Here is a 20,678-nt window from a genome sequence, read left to right on the forward strand (position 1 = left end):
GAAAAGTCAAGCGAGAAACCTAACAGCATCTGAAACTTCCATCACCATTTTAACATTGGTCATACGAGAGGGGAGTGCGGAGTTTAGCTCGGCGTCAGCGCAATCGCTCGCTGCCACCTGCAAATCGACACCATCCTGTTGCCTAAGCAAACTGCATGCAGCGAGTGGAAGGTATTGCAAATAGACAACAGCCCACGGAAGAAACAGTGGTACAATCCTAGCTTAATTGGAGGTTCTTGGTTAAGTCCACCGTGGAGCTAATGCAGCCACTGGTCTATACCATGCCATTTTCAGTGGAGCGGAGAATCAGCGCTTGAGGACTTAAGCAGTTCCATTTTCAAAAACCTGAGCAGCCCTTTTGGCATAGGGTGGGCGCAGATTTCTGATATCTTGCTGAAATGCATCAGTATTTAGCAGGGTTTACCCCTAAGAGAAATTCGGTGCTATTGGCACAGTGGCAACATCACTGCACCCACTTTCCTGTGCTGTTAGTACTTCAACGCTATCATTTTTAAATTACTTGTGGTGCAACTACAACGGCACAAGTTGCTGGAGAGTTTCTCCATGAGATGAAGTGTATTTTGGTACTACTTTAGAGAAAGCTTGTCTTGGTGGATTTCGGGTACCAGCCCCCCTAATACACCAATGGTACAACTTCATGTATGTGTGTATATGCTGCAGCTACTATGTCTTGATATGAAATTATATGTCAATACACGGCATGAAGCAAGTATGGTTGCGAAACCCTATGGGACTCGGAGCGCACAAACCAATCGTAGTTGTCTGGCACGCGAGTAGCGCATACCATGTACAAAAAAAGGAAGACCAATTCCACAGAAAAACAGTGACGAATAGCAATACAGTAAAACCCTGTTAATACGTAGTTGGCAGGGAACGTCAATCGGGCACACACTAAGCGATGTACTAATTAAATGACAATGGCAGAGGAGCAGCTACAGACTTACTGGCCAAAGAAACGTGCTAACTCTCACTGGAACACACACGCAGACAAGTTTTATTTGCGAGCAGGCAGCAAAAAAATCCGCTTTTCACTTGCCACCGTAGCGGCCTTGTAGTGATGACAGCATCCTCTAACTCAGCAAGGCCGCAAGCCAGTTTCTCCATCAGGCCCCACTTCTTTGCAAATGCCCTCATGACGGTCAATGAATTAGCTGCATTGGATACAGAAGAGCTATCATCCACATAGTCATCCATGACAATGACATGGAAGTGCTAGAAACAATGGGAGCAGAAAATAAGTCATGGCTACCATGTTGTGACATCACTATCGGTGCCGACTGCAGTCTGGGAAAGGTCCGTGAGCCACAATTTTTCTGTCTATGGTCTGTGCGCACCATATTTCGCTGACTTCACGCCTGCACTCGCCAAAAAATGAAGTAAATACTACACACTAACCATTTGGCATGCGTTAAGCGACTACAGCTTATGCGGTCAGCCAGTACATAAGGCTCAATAGTGACAGGGCAGGGGTTTCATTGCGACTATATTTAAACTGGAATTACTTATTAAGTGGATATGTACTAATGAGATTTTACTGCACATGCTTTAGCAGAAATAGCTGCTTGAATGCACTGAATGCAGGTCAAGACAAAAATAAGAGCAATAAAAGACAACGAAGGAGAAGCAGCAGGCAGGATAGTGCTAACTTTTCAAATTAAATTGTGGAGTTTAACATTCCGAAGCTGCACAGCAAGCTTATCCTATCACTTGGACCCATTTTCTTGCCAACAAGAAAATCTTGCCATTGTGCAGGGAAATCACTATTGTAAAAAGAAAAAACAGCAGACAAGGTACCAGGCTGCTAGCGTATTTGTACCATTGCCTTAAATCCGTTTTGAAGTGTTAGCTTCTTTTAGCTCATTGTTCTGCTTCGTGTCGGCACCTTCTGCAGAAAGAGAGAGCAGCGCAGATCTTGGCAGCAGGCCAAAAGGCACTTCCATTGGTGGAATGAGAGAGGATAGTTTGATCACACACAAAGCTCGATTACCTCTAACACCACCAGATTGTGTCGCCATCTGCACATCACGGCTGGCAGAATTCCTCCCGATTGCTACCGCAGTATTGCGCAAGTTATGCTGCGGCACGGTCACACCTCGCCTTGCCCTTCACGAGACGGTGGCAGCTTAGGCATTTTGCCACCGTATTGCATTAACCCTTTGAGGGTCAATGACGTAAATATACGGCGCCGCAAACAAGTCCGAAAATGGTCAATGCCGTATATTTACGGCGCCGTCTGTACGTTTAAAAAGCGCACCCATTTCCTAACTTCCTCTTTTCAGTCATGTGCTGCCACTATGTGGGAATACAGGGAATTTCTTTCACGTGCCTCCCTCTGTCGGTTTTCGTTGCATGGTTTGTTTTAGCGCTAGGTCGCTCCCGTGCGCGGGTGGGTGGCGGTTCGGGTTTTGTTATCGCGGGCGGTTTCGGCTTCATGCGCTTACAAAACTGATGGCTATCTTGTTACCAATCGCTCAAAGGGCGACCACCTGTTTCTTGCTCGTTCAGTGCTCACAGGGGTGCACATAGGAAGGATGTCGCCATGCATGCGTTTCCGCTGCTTTTGTTTGTTTTTTTTGACACTCGCGACAACGAATTGCCTCTGGTTGGCGACAAGATGAAAATTAGCAGAAGTTTGTCACACGTTTTGCTTTTTTGACGGGCACACAACCACACAGTTTTCTTGAGTGCGCGCACCTACGCAGTTCGATTACGCTATGGATGTACATATTGTCACAAGCTGTCATGAACCACGCCTGCCGCGCAGACAACCAGATGAAAGAAAGAAGAGGACGACGCTAGCCAAGCTGCCGCGAGACCGCTCTTCAACAACCGCGCCTATCAACAAGCTTCATCCGGTTTTGCAATAAACACCTCGTGTGTAACATTTGGTGGAGCTGTGCGGGGTAACTCCCACGACCTACAACGGAGCCACCAGCACAAGAGCTACGCCGAAGCCGTCGCCTCGCCGGACTTTCGCCGTCGCGCTCAATCATGGCCACAGAGCAAAATACCCTCACCAGCAGTGCCTCGGCGAGCCCAGTCCCTATCCAGCACTACCGAGAGCCACGCACGTTCTCGGCGAAGGCAGAGGAAGATGTGGATGAGTGTCTAACCCATTACGAAAGGGTAAGCCAATACAATAACTGGAACGCTGCCAGTCAGCTTAGGAACGTTGTTTTCTTCTTGGCCGGCACGGCGTTGGTATGGTATGACAACCACGCGGACATGCTAACTACATGGACACGCTTCGTTGAGGAGATCAAAAAGTGTTTCGGTGACTCGGACGCAAAGAGGAAACGTGTGGAACTCACATTGGCCCAGAGAGCTCAGGTACCAGGCGAGACTTGCACCACCTATATCGAAGAAATTTTGAAGCTGTGCCGAACCGTCAACCCTCAAATGACAGAGGAAGATAAAGTGGGGCACGTGGTAAAAGGAATAGCGGAAGACGTGTACAACTTCCTCATTGGTAAAGAGAACTTGCACACTGTATCAGAACTGATACGGCACTGCCGTACGTTCGAGGCGCTGAAGACTCGCCGAATTACACCAAAGTTTGGACGGCTTGGCCAATGTAACGACTGTAGCAAGTGTTGACACGAGTCCTCCGCTCCCAGACCTTTCGTCCGCCATCCGCCAGATAGACCGCGAGGAGTTCCAGCGACATGACGAACAGGCACGTTATGCGGCGCCACGTTGCAGCTCCTCTGTTTTCCGAGACACTCTTTGGGAACCCCCTTCGGCTACTTGGAACCACTCGGTGAATGTTGCGGATCTTAACAGCTTCAGAGACGAATCGCATTACATTACGACCGAACCACCACGCAATGATTCGCCCCCTCAACGTTTTGACCCACGCAACTTTCGTCCCCGAAGACTCGCCGCTACCTACGACTTTCAAGGGAAAGAGCCTCGTTACCCTCAACCGATGTCTTCGGCAGAATACTTCAATCCGCATTCTGAAGTTCACCCTTCGCCAGTGTGTTACTGCTGCGGCATGCCAGGCCACATAGCTAGGTACTGTAGCCGACGCCGAGCATCAAACTACGGATCGTCAGTGCCGACTATGCGGTCTAGCGGTCGTACACTGCGCACTCAGTGGCCAGGAGACTCCACCTCAGGAAGCCACTTTCGAGAGGACCGATGCACCGCCCAAGAGACCTACTTTGGCGAAGAAAGAACCCGGAACCGCTACCGCTCCCCTGCCTCCGACCTTACTCTGACGCCACCACCAGCCTTCCGAGCCTCCCAATCACCATCCCCTCGGCCGCGATTCACGTCACCATCGCCTCTGCGCCGTTTCGTGTCGCCCCCGCCGGGAAACTAGCCAGCGCGGCCGATGGAGGTGAGGTCGCTGGAAAATGAGTGCTGCCGACTCAACTGCCTCCAACTATTCTCGTGCTAAAGAATAAGGTTCATGTACTGATTGATGGGGTCTCTACAATGGCTTTAGTTGACACGGGAGCAACTGTCTCGGTCATGAGTGTGGGGTTTAAAGGCCTTCTGAGACGCAAGGTTATGTTTAGTTGGGACCAGTGCACAAGTTTCCGAGGAGTCAGTGGTGAATCATTATACCCGGTTGGTGTGTGTAACGTGGATGTGTCTTTGGGTGGGAAAGTTTTTAATGCAGAGTTTACTGTTCTTCCTCGCTCCTCGCATGACGTGATTCTGGGGATTGACTTTTTGCAATTGTGTGGTGCGAATGTTGACTGCCGGACGGGAGAACACAGTGTCGACACTAGTGTTTCACCTGTGCTCTTTGAAAGTGAAGCTTGCCCGGAGAGTGTGTTGTGCGTCTGAGGATACAGTTGTGCCTGCCTTATCCGCGATGCGTGTTGCCGTCGCCTGTTCATCTCCGACTCCTATCTCGTTCGATGCTACAGTGGAACCTGTACATCGGAACTGCCTCAAGAAAAACGTGTTAGTTCCGCACTGCGTGGTCTCAGTGACGAATGGATGCGCGGCGCTGTGGGCGCTAAACTGTTCCACTGAAGCGGCAGTGCTACCTCAAGGCCTAAAGATTGCCACGTTTCAGGAAGACTCGCCCGTATCGGTGGCAGTACTTACAGAGCTCCCCGATGGAGGAGCAACCAGTATCTCGAGCCCCGGGAGCTCGAAGATACTTTCCATGATTGATAAGTCACTCAGCGATCACGAGCGTCGAGTTTTGATGGCCCTGCTTACGAAACATACCTCGGTATTCGACTTTGCGCAGCATGATGGCCCACCATCAATTCCTGCGTCCAGAACTCGTCACCGCATCAACACAGGAGCCGCCCAGCCAATCCGACAAAAACCCTACCGTGTATCCCCGTCAGAACGCAAGATGATAAGCGATCAGGTCCAAGAAATGCTATGCAAAGGCGTCATTCGAGAATCATCTAGTCCTTGGGCAGCCCCCGTGATATTGGTGAAGAAGAAAGACGGTACGTGGCGGTTCTGTGTTGATTACCGTCGCCTAAACGCCGTTACTAAGAAAGATGTATATCCACTCCCACGAATTGACGACGCCATCGACTGTCTCTTTGCGGCATCTTACTTTTCCTCAATCGATTTACAGTCAGGTTACTGGCAAATTCCTATACACAAGGACGACAGAGAAAAGACAGCATTTGTAACACCCGACGGACTATTCGAATTTACCGCGATGCCTTTCGGGTTGTGTAACGCGCCCGCAACGCTCGAAAGGTTCATGGACACGATATTACGCGGCTTAATATGGGAAGTTTGCATGTGCTACTTAGACGACGTTGTGATCTTCGGGCGAACGTTTAGTGAGCACAACAAACGTTTGGATTTGGTCTTGAACTGCTTGGAGAAGGCGGGTCTTGTGCTCAATTCAAAAAAATGCCGTTTTGGGGAACGACAAACTCTTGTGCTAGGCCATCTGGTCGCTAAAGAAGGCATCCGACCAGATCCACAAAAGACTGCGGCCGTAGAAGCATTTAGAGTACCCAACTCTGTCAAGCAGTTAAGAAGTTTCTTGGGCTTGTGCTCCTATTTTCGCCAATTCATTCCCCGGTTTGCTGACATGGCTCATCCCCTTACACGCCTTCTCCAAAAAGGCGTTCCCTTTGAGTGGACTGCAGATTGCGACTCATCGTTTCGCCAGCTCAAGTTCCTGTTGACATCCCAACCAATTCTTCGGCACTTTGATGCTTCATCACCAACTGAGATTCACACCGATGCCAGCGGCGTAGGCATCGGTGCTGTGCTAGTTCAGCGTGTTGGCGACAGTGAGCATGTGATCTCTTACGCAAGCCGGTCCTTGAGCCGCTCCGAGCGCAACTACACAGTCACCGAACAAGAGTGTCTGGCGGTCATCTTCGCCGTGCAACGGTTTCGTTCGTATCTCTATGGGCACCCCTTCACTGTGATAACAGATCATCATTCGCTATGCTGGCTTGTGAATCTGCGGGATCCCTCAGGACGACTAGCGCGCTGGGCCCTCCGTCTACAGGAATACGATTTCGTTATTTGCTACAAAAGTGGCCGGCGACATGCTGACGCTGATTGTCTCTCTCGGATGCCACTTCAAACAACTGAATGTGATGCGGACAATTTTGATGAATACATCGCTTTTGTGTCCCCGGAATTTCCAGATATGGGTACCGTCATATCCGAGCAGCACAAGGACGAGAGCTTACAACCGCTCTTCGCGGCAGCACAGGAGTCACCTGCAGGCAGTCGCTTTCGCCTACGTGATGGTGGCGCGCTGTATAAGAAGAGCTACTCGACCACCGGTGCACGCTACCTTTTAGTTGTCCCCAAGAACCTTCGCCACCAAGTATTACACGCCATGCACGATGACCCAACTTCCAGTCATCTTGGTTCCACACGTACACTCTACCGGGCTCAAGAACGTTTTTAGTGGCCTAAGATGCGGAAAGATATCGAACGGTACGTCGCCAGCTGCTCTCAATGCCAGCGCTACAAGCGTCCGCCACAAGCGCCACATGGCCTTCTTCAACCAGTTCCCCCTTCTAGCGTCCCCTTTGAGCAAGTTGGTATAGATCTTCTGGGCCCTTTCCCGCGATCCTCCAAGGGTAATCGTTGGGTTATCGTTTGCATACATCACCTTACCCGCTATTGTGAGACCGCCGCATTGCCATCGGCCACAGCTACAGAAGTTTCTATCTTCTTGCTGGCTAACGTTATACTCCGACATGGACCTCCTCGCATAGTAATCAGCGATCGTGGGCGACAGTTTACCGCGGACGTGGTTGAAGAAACCCTTCGTCTGTGTTCATGTAGCTTCCGCCATTCTACGCCCTACCATCCACAAACTAATGGTCTGGTCGAGCACACAAACAGAACGCTTGCCAACATGCTGTCCATGTACGTCGATTCAGCACACAAGAATTGGGACAGTATCTTGCCTTTCATTACCTATGCCTTCAATACCGCGAGACACGAGATCACTGGTTACTCACCATTTTTCCTTCTGTATGCTCGTCCGCCGCGCTACACCCTCAACACCATATTTCCGTACTTCGCTCATGACAACGAATCAATTGATGAGATCCTATGTCGAGCAGAAGAAGCGCGACGTCTCGCTAGGCTACGCACCCTAGCATCGCAAGACCGGTCCAAGATACGCTATGACGGGCGTCACCGCCACGTTTACTTCGATCCTGGTGACCTTGTGTGGCTCTGGACGCCGCTGCGCAAGCGTGGCTTGTGCCAGAAGTTTCTCGCCCACTACGTCTGCCCTTACGTTATTCTGGAGCGCCTCAGCGAAGTAAACTACCGCATTGAGCGTCTCACGAGCAGTGGACGATGCTCGGCCAAGGCTGAAGTGACACACGTCGCGCGTCTGAGGCGTTACAACCCACGAGATGACTGACTCGCCCGGCGGGCTTCGTCTGCCAGCGGGGAAATGTCACAAGCTGTCATGAACCACGCCTGCCGCGCAGACAACCAGATGAAAGAAAGAAGAGGACGACGTTAGCCAAGCTGCCGCGAGACCGCTCTTCAACAACCGCGCCTATCAACCAGCTTCATCCGGTTTTGCATTAAACACCTCGTGTGTAACAATATTAGATATTAGTGTAAGAGCAGGAAGATTTGAGTCTCGCGAAATATTCTCGTGTGTGCATTTTCAAGGCCTTGAACTATGTGTATAAAAATGCATCAAATTTTTAAGTCTTATAAGTTTATTTCGATGTTTATTGTTATTCATGAATGAAGAGTACATATATACCAATGCAAAATATTTTTTTCTCACTTTACGGTCACCCTAGAAAAATTGCAGTGAATTTTTTTCGAAATAAGTCCCTAAGAAGAATTGAAATCTGCAATAAAAAAATCGACCCTGGGTGGTTGCATATGTCGAAAAAAATCGACCCTCAAAGGGTTAACCAAATGACATTTATGGGAAAGCCGGTGCAGGTTGCTCACTCAGCATGCTGATGCACCAGTGCATGCTTTGAAAGCTGGCGAGCACTCGAATGTCGCAGAGGAGCATAGTAATTTATTCAGGGTGTCTGCCAAGTTGACATTTCCAGATTCCCCGAGTTTTCCAGGTTTTCCTCAAGTGTCTTTGCAAAATTACAGAACTTTGTGCTATGTCAAAATGGGCTGACACCCCATCGCCCGATGCTGTCACTCTCTAATAAGCATGTTAAAAAATTAAAAAGAAAAACTACTTTATCCAGTTTGAATAGTAAGGAGTAGTGTTTATTTTATTAAAAAGCAAAACAGAAGGGAGGGGTTAGTAAAATGCACAGCAAATATCTTTAAAAAGAATGGTAAAGCCGATTGCAACTCGAGTCGAACATTTTCAAATACGAATAGAAAGAGATGCACACAGAAGCAAATATTTTCAAATATGAGCTATTTCTATCAACTTATAGCAAGCATATGAGGCCCGAACTTTCTCGCACGTGAGATTCTCTCTCAGCAGCTGGAAGGTCAACTACAACTGTCCTGACATACTCTCAGCCCCTGCATAACGCCTCAGTGTTGCGTTTCACTACTTCAAGGAGTTTATCTAGGTTTGGATGTGGCAAACCTGCATCTTGGCATCAGCCAATATTTTGTATTTTGAGCTCAAGCTCCTTCAAAGAAGCACCAGCACATTTCCTTTCGTGTTCATTCCTCAATGGATCGGTCCTTTCTGTAACTTTCTGTTCTTATCCTCCTTCTGCCGTGCATTCGCCTCACAGACCATTTGAAGCATCCTCTTGGTCAGTTGTACAGTCAACGTCCTATTTTTCAGATTCCCTAGGGGCCGCGAAAACGTCTGAAAAATCTGGCAGCCCGAAAAAATGAATGCATAAATTGCCACAAGCACGTCCAATGAAGCTCTGAAGGTGTGCCACTACACTTATTAGGCATATCGATGCTCATACTATGAAAGGAGATAGCGGGTGCACACGAGTATAATGATGGAATACATACTGGGTCCTGCCAAAATTGCCCCTTCGTGCACTTCACCGCAATACTTCACGTATGCTTCACCGTGTAACATTGCTATATTGAGGCGAAGCTGACCTTTGGAAACGCATCAAGCAACGCGCCATGGTTTCCGAGCTTCGAAGCCAATCGCGAGGTTTACAAACGCCGAGTCGGTGGCATTGCTGACAGCAGTGAATTCTTTCAATGAAGAATACAGCACTGAAATGGAAAGAAGCTTAACAGCGAACTTCGCAGCAGCTAGGCCTAGCGTTGCCGCGGTGGTGGCTACGGCTGCCAGCTGATCTGCGTGCGAGAGCACCGGTCCGAGGTGGCGAGATGATCAAAACGGCGGTGTTGGCTTTGATTAATGCCGTTTCGAACCTGCGGTCGCAGCGAAAAGTCAGGAAAATTCGATGCCGAAGGGTTCTTGCGTCCGAAATTTCAGATGTTCTTATACATTGACTCTATGGGGCTCATGGTGATGTCGCAAAGCCATCCGAATTATCAGGCATGTCCCAAAAATCGGGCTAGCTGAAAATGATTCAGCAAGCTCAAGATCAGGAGGAGAATGCCTAGCCTAAACCACAGCTAATGCTTAAACATTCCCAAGACACACTCGTAACTGCCATGTTAATTCCTTTTCATCATTTTTACAACCCCCTCCTGATTCCAGTAATCAAGCACTTGATGGCAGTTTATACTGTGGCCCTAATTTTGGATATAACGGACTTCAGATATAAAGAAACATTCCCACTGAATTATTACAGTCCATTGAAACGAGTGTCCACTGTATAGTGAAAGTTCATCGCTGACACGGGCATCTGGCTGCAGTCCTCACCGATGCCCCAGTCATTTGACCCCTTTGGGGTCCCAACCCAGGCTGCACTGCTGCTTATTCTCTGGCCACCAAACACTGCCGCTTCCACATGAAAATCACTGTGGAACTCCCCTCAACAGCTGCACTATAAAATTGACTAGTGTATAGGACCAATTTACAGATGTGCAGGGAATGGCAAACATTTCTGAATAATTGGGCAGTCCATAGAACAAAGAAGTTTCAGGAGCAATATCAACGTCGTTTTTAACAGAAGCTCAAAAAACATTTATGGACATCTCCTTGGCATTACGTTTGAGTGAAATAATATACATTTGAACTTCCACTACAGTCATGTACATGGAGATGACAGCGTTCACAAGTCACCCAGCCCCAGTAGTGTATGTCGCATGTCGCCAGGAAGTGTAGAATGTTGCATGTGACCATGCCTGCATGACACTATCAGTTTAGGCGTTGTTATGCGAATTAAATTTGCAGCTTTTTGTCTGCAGTCATCAGTTCTCGTTGTTCCGTCTACTTAGTTCACAAGTACACTTTGTTGCTGGCTGGTGATCTGTAAACCTGAAAGCAGCCGTCAGTGAGCATGATATCACGCCCCATCGCCACTAGTGTGTGAATATATTACCAAGTTTCCAGCAACAGCTTGCCACCAATGAGTGGTAAGGCAGCCTGCAGTGAATTTTTGCCATGACTACTACTTTGCTAGGCCTGATTATCCCTGTTTTGTGGGATGGTGGTGAGCAGAAGTTACTGTTTGGTGCCAAGTTGATAAATATCTTTCTGCAGCACTCAAATGGAATGCAGAAGGACGAGAAATCACCTTGTCAACAATGATGGTAAAAGCAATAATCTAGTGAAAACTGCGCATGGCTGCCTTATTGGAGACATAGTGTATGCAGACCATTTTCTAAAAATCCAGGGAAGCAAAGCAGTTTCTAAAGTATTAATCGCTATTACACATTGGCACTATGGAGTAAAAGCTGGTGCTGTTGCAAACTCATTAATTGAGCAAGTCCACAAAATTGGGTGTTGAAAGGATCAGTCAGTGACTGTAACAATAAAGCATGAATTCCCAGACAGCCATAAGTAAGAACAATTAATACAAGCCCTCAACTGAAACTACAGAATATAAAGTAAGGTCAACAGAAGCATGTTTAAAAAGATGTCAGTTTGTAACTCTTTAGCTTACAAATAGCGAGAAAAGACAATGAAAATATCCTTTGTATAGATAGTAGCTCCCACCTTCTGGCATTAAGCTCCACCTGGCGCAGCTTCGGAACAGTTTCCTTATTCCTTAACTTATAGCATAGACGTAGCAGCTTAAGCAGAATGGCGCATGTTGACGCAAATGGCCCAACATTCTCACCACAGCAAGAATAACAAAAGTATCCTGCTGGCTGCAATTTTCAAGCCAGTTTGACTACACACAAGAGATATTACTACAGCTACCTTCTACTATGTGCTACTGCCATTGCCACTTTTCAACCATGAACATGTCTCCTCCCTCCAATTGCTAGCAGTGGATGCCTATTTATGAATACGATGAATATTCGTGGATGCATATTGATTTCTTCCCGTACCTTAGAATGACCTGCCATTCAGGGTTGACAAACATCAAAGCTAGTTCTTAATTACACAAATGGAAATGTCACAACCAGCATATGGACCATTTGAAGTAGATGGAGCGAAGCGCATCATGTAAACATGCACTGAATCTAGGCCAGTAATGTCCCTCCAGATAAAAAAAGAAAAATTGGGGCGGAACTCATCTACGATGACTGTCCAGGTAATGCAAATAGTATTAGCTTGAGATGAAAATGAAATTATTGTACACTGAATGGGTCAGCCATGCTAGTCAATCAGCACGTGCCTTGATGGGCATCTCTAGAAATTCGTACGCACCTAGGGCCCAGAGTGAGTGCAATACTCTTCTCTATAGTGTTTGGGGAGCAACCTGAGCAGGGAGGAACCACACTCAAGCAGACTCTCGCACTGTCACAAGTTAAGCCTGTTTGTTTCTATGTAAATCATTCATTATGTATGTGAAAATGAGGACTCATTTCAGCCAACCAACAGAAGCTGTTCCTGTGGGATGGGTCCTTTATTCAAAATGTTTTCAACTTAGATGTCAGCACGTAGTTTGCAAAATACCGGCGCTCCCATCGGTTCTGTGTGCTTCACGAAAACTGTTCCAACACAAGGAAAGAAAACTGGTCTGATAATGCCAAGAATGCTATTCGCATTAAAACCTTCTGCAGGTAGCAGAGAACAGTAAATGAGAGAGAAAGAAAGGTGCTTGCTCTTTACTGTCTGTGCTGACTGCAATCAAGCCACACTATGCCAAAGCTGACTAGACAGTTTTAGTTTGGCATACGTACGTACGTACTACTACTACTAGTACGTGCGTATGCTATGAAATACAGTCGAACCCGGCTATATCGAACTCGCAAAAAAACGCCTATCAGTTCGATATAGAGCATAATTCGATATAAGCCTGCTAAATAATTGGATGTCATAAAAGCACATACCATTTATAAAATCACTTTATTGATTAAACTAGCTTAGTTTCACATGAAATAGTCCTGCATTTTCTTCTGCTTTGGCAATTTCGCTGCCTGCGACGCACGCACTTTTCCACATTAAGGAGTCGGAGCAGCTGAGGCCGCAACTTTGCGCATTCGCGCAGAAGCACCGGACTAGTGCGAGCGCACCAATCACTTCGGAGGATGTGGGCCAAGGACCGTCGTTGCTTTCCTCATTGTGCCCACTTTCACTTGTGCTCGGTACGATGTTGGCAATGTAGTCTTCGTTTTCGGGCTCTCCCGTGGTCGCGACACCATCATTTGCGCTCACATACTCGTCCACCGTTGATTCGTCAACAGCTTCCGGAAATTCTGAGAGTTCGCTCCGAACTTCGGAAACATCAGCAACGGCTTCTTCGCATTCATCAGGATTCAGTTATCACCGAGCACGCGAAAGTCGGCACGGCTGAAGCAATTTCAGATTAACCACTCGTACACGGCCGTGCGTACGGGTCGGGCGCCACGGGCACCAGGTCGCAAGTTTGGATGCTTTAGCCCTAATCTCCCCCTTATTCTTCAAGATTGTGCCGAGAGTGCTCCTCGGAATCTTGTGCTCTGCGGGGACATACGACTTCTCACCGCGTTCAACACGATTTATGATTGCGAGCTTCACGACGAAAGGCAAATTCTTCCGCTTCATCACGGCAACACTGCGGGAGAAGGCCTACAAGGCGCACACAAAAACAGCGAGACAAGTCGCACTTTCGCCATCTTGCATGACGAGGGCACAGGAGCATCTGATTGGCTGTCTGAGCAAGCGCTGTGGGCGGGCCAGGATCATTTTTTGCAAGGGCGGTGCCGACGGCTTGTCCGAGGCAGCGCGGTCGGGCGCGGTCACGGTAGGGAGAGCGGTTGGATGGAGCCGCGCAGCCGGGTTTTCTCCGCCACCGCGAGGAAAATCCAACTTCCGGGGGCACTTGCCGCCGTTTGACGTTCGATATATCGGGTGTCGCTGCTATTTTTGTTCGATGTAAGCGTAATTTTTGCTATATATACTCATTGTAACTATATCGTGTCCAGAAATTGTTTGATATATAGAATAACTTGATGTAAACGGGTTCGATATAGTCGGGTTCGACTGTAGCAGGTTGTCACTGCACATGCACAGAATCCCAAACGACCCATAGTGTATAGTGTACGCACGCTATTTCTCAGATTTAGTGTTACCGTCTTTGCGTGGTTTATGTAGTTAGCGTAAAATATGGTGGCGGTCCCTGCTGCCTGCTTCGAATTGAATTTGCCATTGCCTTTGTAAAATTCACTTGGTTTGTAGCAAATGACTGCGTAAATGGCTTTCGCTTAGCCTCAGGCTGCTTCGACGACAGAGTTTTGTGGCTAACCTTGTGGAGTTTTCGAGATCGCTTCTAGTTTCGAACGAGTCGAAGCCTAATGAAAGAAACCTTCAAGATGTCAGCACCACCTATCGGTATAGTTGGGAGATAGCTGCGATGGCATACGGACTCCGAGATCGGAAGATCTCGCAGGCCAACTAAAACTGTAATACACGTGCGCAACTTACCGTACGCTGTACCATAGCGTATAGCTTACCCTATAGGTGCGTACGCTTTACTATAACTGTCTACTATGTGCAAAATAGGGGACAGAGTCGCATGACATGCAATTCACGCTTTTGTACAATGGGCAGACTGGCCTTAACCAGCAAACAATAATCCAGAAAATTAATTTGCCCTCACAAGAATCTTGATTTTTCTGAAGGAAAACAGGGAAGAAATTTCCTAAACAATGAAGGATGGCCAGAAAGTATCGTGTTTACTTGCATAATGAATATACTTTTTTTCCCGAAAAATATGCACAAAGTTGGGAGGGGGGGGGGGTGCGTTCATTATGTGGGGTAAAATTTTGAGCCATTCTTTTTCCATGGCCACCTTTAAAAGAGTCAGTTTCACCCAAAATGCAAACCATCGATTGCGACTGCAAATGTGTAGACAGCTACATGAAGTAAGGATAGTAGTTCTATCAGCCGTACAAACTCGCAAACATTGACTTCAACACAAACTGAGTAGCGAGAATGCAGCACGTACAAAGGTATGAGCCGCCATCAACTCAGCTCGCTGGACAGCTCAATCTCACGTGCGCGACGTGAGATTGAGCCACGATTGTCAGTGCGGCTTGGGCATGGTTGTGCAATACGCAGTCGCTGCCGGAGCAACACCGCCATCTACCCCCCCCCCCCCCCCCCCTTCGAGGCCTTTTGCACAATGAAAGACAGCGCGCGAGATTGAGCTCCGATCATTGGCTTCCCTCGCGCGCTTTCACTCACACCTACATCATGCGCACGCTTTCACTCACACCTACACCATGCGGCACTCGGCGACGACGACGACGATGGCAAAAATGCGCCTAGAGCGTCCATATAATTATTACAGTAAAACCTTGTTAAACCGTACCTGCTTAAACAGTAGTTTCGTTTTAAAAGTAGTAAAGTCAAATCCCTGACTCAGCGGCCTTTGAACATAATGCGTTTTGTATCCGCATAAACCCTACCAACTTATTGCGTACGTATCGGTTAGCACGTAGTGTTTCCACTTTTCGTCGCGCCATCCCAGCAGTGCATCGTTATCATTGGACGGCCTGGCAGAACAAGCCTCAGAGATCAGAACGGCCTCCAAGTGCCCTATGCGTTTGCGCATAAAGTCACATCAACATCATTTCGCCACCATGCCGGAGAGCATTGTGGCCGTGGTTGCGGGCACTCAGCATAGAAAAAAAAAATTGGACATCGTTGTACTACTGAACGTGGCATGAAGAAATCGGCGCTGACACGCGACAGGGATCTACCGTTGAATACGGTGTGCGGCATTTGGAATGCAAATAAGTTGCTCGGCAGTGCTGCTGCAACAGCGAAAAGATCCTGGCTACAGGCTTCTGAATTTTGGTCATTGTTGTCTCTGCTGTTGCCAAAGTGTTACCTAACAACAGTGATGAGGACAACACTGAAAGCGACAGCACGGGCAATTCAGGCCCGACAGTGGCAGAAGCTATGCGTTACGTCAGCCTCATGAATGCAATCATCGCGACAAGAACAGCACCCCGCAATGAAAAAGGCACTCCATGATTTCTGCAGTGCTACCTCGACCATGCAAAGAGAATATGCAAACGAGGAGTCTTCTGCATGAGTTTGCCGAGAAGAGGGGGCTGGCTGAAAAGCAGGCTCGCAGCTTTGCGGTTGAGGCTGCTGTCGTAGCTGTTAGGCCACCACGGCATGAAACGAAAATAAGGCTTGTTGCATGAAGTGAATAAATACTGCATGTTTTTGCCCTTTTATCGCACTCTCTCCGAGTTCTATTATTGACAGGTAAGTGGACAATCTCATGCTATTTCGGTTAAGCAGTACTACGGTACCATTTAGCATGTACTTTTTCAGAGCTCTGGCCAACTACAATTTATAGAGGTTTCACTGTATCGCAATAAAAGTAGGAGACATGGTACAATTCGCCATCCGACAAGGCATCGGACACAATCACACCCACTAAACGTCATATCAGACGCCGAATCATACCATGTGTCTCCTACTTCACAGTAGCAAGTTCAGGGTGCGATCATTATGAGAGAAAAATTTTTAAAAAATTTTTTTGATTGGAAAAGTGGGGGGCTGCATTCATTATGCGAGTGTGTTCATTATGCAAGTAAATACGGTACAGTATGTCCCACTCTGAAACAGAACATATAAGTAGCATTCAAGCTAACATCAACTTTCCTTAACCCTTTCACTGCCACTCCCAACATAGACATAACTCGGGGACCAACCATTGCACAACCCCTGCCATTCCTAAGCATACTTGTTTTATTTATTGGGAGATAGCTCCCTGCCTTTCCCAATGCAACTCGTGCAAAAAACACCATTGTGTTCCTACTGTGCCATCTATGAAGAGGTCATTTAAATAACCAAAAAACTTGTAAGTTAAGTTTCTGACTGCAGGCGGAGCAAATGTAACAGTGCTCAGTCGCTTGTCTCGGCAAGGCAGCCATGGTGAACCAGTGTGGCAGGTTTGTCCACACTTTTAGACGAGGAAACTTATGGATTGTTGATGAATTCTGATTTGGTAGAAAGTAAAGAGGAAGAACTTGCTTCTATGCAGCATGAAATGCCTGCCAAACCAATACACAAAGAAAACCCGACAGGGGCTGAGGAGCAGTCAAACAAAAAACCCTGCAGTCAAAGAGTTAAAGAGCTCCAGAAAGCTAAAGGTGCTTGATGCAAAGCTTGTTGGTTTGGCTTCATTACAGGAAAACACCACAGCGTTCCTGCTGTGTCATCTATGGAGAGGTCATTTAAACATACAAAAAGCTTCTAAGTTAAATTTCTGACTACAGGAGGAGCAAATGACCCCCCCCCTCTCTCTCTCTCTCTCTCTCTCTCTTCTGGTATGCATATTTGTGTCTGCAAAAAGAAGCACTATCGTTGGTAGTCAGCGCCTGTCCTGTCCGTCTTTCTTGTCTCGTTTTTATTGCGCTGTATCCCCGTATTGACGCACAACATTGTTATAAAGAATTATCTTCCAGGTCATAAAAAAAACTGAGCTGCGATCACTGTCAAAGTACTAATCTGCTGTTCATTTTAATAAGAGCAGACGATACTGTATGTATTATGTTCATATAATTAAATGTGACCAGGTAATGTCGAAATAGAACACTTCTTATGGTAACTACCCAAAAGTGCAATGTCGTGCCACTACACATCTGATTGTTAAAGGAGGTATGGGCTCTGGTAAGAGCAAAAATTACGCCACTCTTGTATGAACTGGAGATGACGGAAACAAAAGTACCACATGCAAATTAGCTCTAAATTGAGAAGTTTCATTCTGCATGTATAATGCATTTCATTCCAAAGTTAATAACAGCTGGCAAACCCTCCAGGCCCAATGGAAGTAGATTTTTGAGCATGTGCTGCAGCTGTTTTTTGTGAACAAAATTTGTAAATACTATTAATGCTTCTGCTCAAGTCTTCCACATCCAGTATTCACATCAATATTGGGCTTTTTTTATTCGTTTGATTCAGTATTCAATTCGAGAGGTGCTATTTCGCATTGGCATAACTCTACTCAAAAACATCCTTGAAGTTTGCATGCCTAACCGAGAAAGCTTACTAATGTTAATAAAAGCAAGGATTTACACATACATTCATAAGAAACTACAATATAATCTTGTTGATACATTTTTCAAGAGACTGCAGGAAAAAAAAACGTAAGTTGGGAAAACGTAACAGTGAGGAAGGCCTCAAGTTCCTACAGCAACTCAGAAACAGCTTTGAATGGCTGCCAGTCTAATTACTAGACCTCTCGGCAGTCATACAGTGACCGGAAATAGCGCCTACGTACATGAATAATTAATGGACACATGCTACGTTCTGTGATAGTGGCCTCTTTAGACTCTTAATACGCTTCACTGCAGTAGTTTGTGCATGGTTCCCCGGATAACATGACTATATTGCGGCGAAGCTGACTTTAGGAAACTGGCAAACACTTGTCAGAACGGATGATTGCATACTTTAGGTATTTTGGGTCGATGCCATGGGAGGGGCTTGACAGGCTTAACCGCAGGACACATTTATCATCTGCATAGCAACATGCAAAAATTAATTTGCCTCTGCACCGCTAAATTTAATGGGAACATAATGCATGGGTGTCAATGTGCTTTAGGTCAGGACTGCAAGAACGCCACATAGCAGCCGAGAAAATACAACTGCAAGGAATATATCACTGGGGTTTCCCTGTATTATGACACTCACCTCCCATGCGGCCATACAAGCTGCCTCCGAAATAGCCATTGATGGGGGATGTAGCAGCATAAACAAATATGGCTGTGCTCAAAAGGGATCCTCTCCTGTAAAAGTTGAAGCAAACAAAAGTTAAAACAAAATACAGAACCCATGCTAAAGAAATGAAATGCCAGGAGTCATTACTTTGTTAAAAGCAAACAAAAAAGACTGCTTACCAAAGATATGCAGGTTATGGAGCATTATTATTCTAGGTGAACTAAATTTTACGCCGGACCAGTACCGAATAGAGCTTGTGACTACCAACTTCCCTTTTCTTGTCAGCTGTAAGTTTTATTAAACTAAATAATTTCTGCTTTCCCTTTGTACACACTTGTGCTGTAATACACAGTGTTCAAAGAAAAAAATAAAGTGTATGATATACAATGAAAAAATATACTTTATGTAATTATACAATCATCACAGCAGGATGAAATACAAAAGTCAACTTGCTTATTTGGAAAAGCTGTTTCCCAGGAGAGACAGCCATAAATGAAAATACTGAACTACCACTAAGAAAAGGTGCTAACATGGACATGGGCAGTGCAGGTGGTCACATAAGTATGTCCACAATGTGGTACACTATGAAGTTCCGAGGACTTTCCTTTGCATATGTGATGCACCTGCACACCTCACAAAACAATTGCAAGGGTGCACCTACAGCAGAATTAGGCACAGAGGTTTCAAGTTCTCCAGCTAGCTTAACATCAAAACTTCAAAGTGATCCTATAGCTCGAATGCTCATATCAATGTCTTGTTTGTTCAAGGTGACTTTTCTACTTTGTGGCTTCTTTCATGCTGAACTATAGAGTTGGAACAAAGAGGCACAGGACTGAGCCATTGTAAAATATAAATCTTTTAATAACGCTGCACTTTGTTGAGATATAAGGAAACAGAAGTGCTGCCTTTACTTGAGTATACAGGCAATGCATTTCTAGAGTTGGTCCAGACATAGTTGGGTCCTTTACAGCATAATTTGTTCCAAGGAATAGTATGCGCAGACCAAACTAAGTCAGAAGCATGGTCTGTTATCTATCCGTATGTTGTACACGAATCAGTTGCAACGGGCATAGACTTACTATTGAAAGATCAGCAGCAACATGTCTTTTGCATACAGTAAAATCCATTAAAAGCATCCTCTTTCGTTCTTTTTTTTTTTTTCACAAAGGCATGTCACAATTCATTGACTACTCTTAGAAACTACCATATTTGCATGAATGTAAGGCAGTCCTACACTGGCATGTATTGGTGTATCACAGTATATGCTAAAGCACTCTATTTTAAGCCAATAACTATTGTAGCATTAAAAATAGTTAATTTGCTTTATTATTGTAATACAGTCAATACAGCCTTTAATGTAATGCAGCCTTTATAATTGAGTGCTCAGGACCTCAGAATTTATTTTTTATACAGGCCACTTCATTCTGTGGCCAAGAGGCTAAGGTCGTTCAGCAAAACTCTTCGTTAAACCCCGATATAACAAAGTATTTTACTTTTCATAACTTCTTGTCCATTTCAATATAACGAAATTTCACTGCCGCCACAAAGGAATGCAGAGACAGTAAATTGAAATTTCCGTGGAGGCAGATGGTCAAATGATTGAATTGCAAGTGACTGCTTGCGAATGCACCTCTCAAATCACGCGCTGCGCGACAAGAGTGACCACCGAAGTGGAGCCGCATCATGTTCTGTATAAAGTCCAAGTGCGACAATATCCTATTGCTCCCAGCGCACTGTGTGCTTTAGGTGCGAGTGAAAGTGTGCAAGGGTGAGGCAAGACTGTGGCTTCACAAGTGCCGCCTCCCCACGCGAGCAACGGGAAAGAGGGGAGGGGAGCAAGCGCGGCTGAGTGCATACACAGCCTTGCACCTTGCTTTAGAGGTAATCTGCCACGTGTGCCGGTGGACATGCCGAGATGGCGTGGCATTATGTAAGCTGTCTTCCCACGCGTTTAGTATTGGAGGTTGCGTAATCTCGAGTTTCGGCGACTTCTTGGAGCGAGAGGCAGACGAAGCACTCGCTCCCCACTGGTGGCGCTTTTCATGATAGCGTTGTCCCAGTGCGG

At 46.4% G+C, this 20,678-nt stretch overlaps 1 protein-coding gene across 2 annotated transcripts in view; it reads right to left on the reverse strand.

Annotated features, from left to right (window-relative positions):
• Positions 1 to 20,678, reverse strand: part of TM9SF3 (transmembrane 9 superfamily protein member 3) — a 118,200-nt gene that overhangs the window by 48,497 nt on the left and 49,025 nt on the right. For both annotated transcript variants that reach the window (XM_075697615.1, XM_075697623.1), the window contains exon 8: positions 18,587 to 18,681. In XM_075697615.1, the coding sequence (XP_075553730.1) occupies positions 18,587 to 18,681 (95 nt within the window). The remainder of the gene's footprint in view (positions 1 to 18,586; positions 18,682 to 20,678) is intronic.

Source organism: Dermacentor variabilis, chromosome 1, assembly GCF_050947875.1.
Source record: "Dermacentor variabilis isolate Ectoservices chromosome 1, ASM5094787v1, whole genome shotgun sequence".
NCBI classification, from domain to species: domain Eukaryota; kingdom Metazoa; phylum Arthropoda; class Arachnida; order Ixodida; family Ixodidae; genus Dermacentor; species Dermacentor variabilis.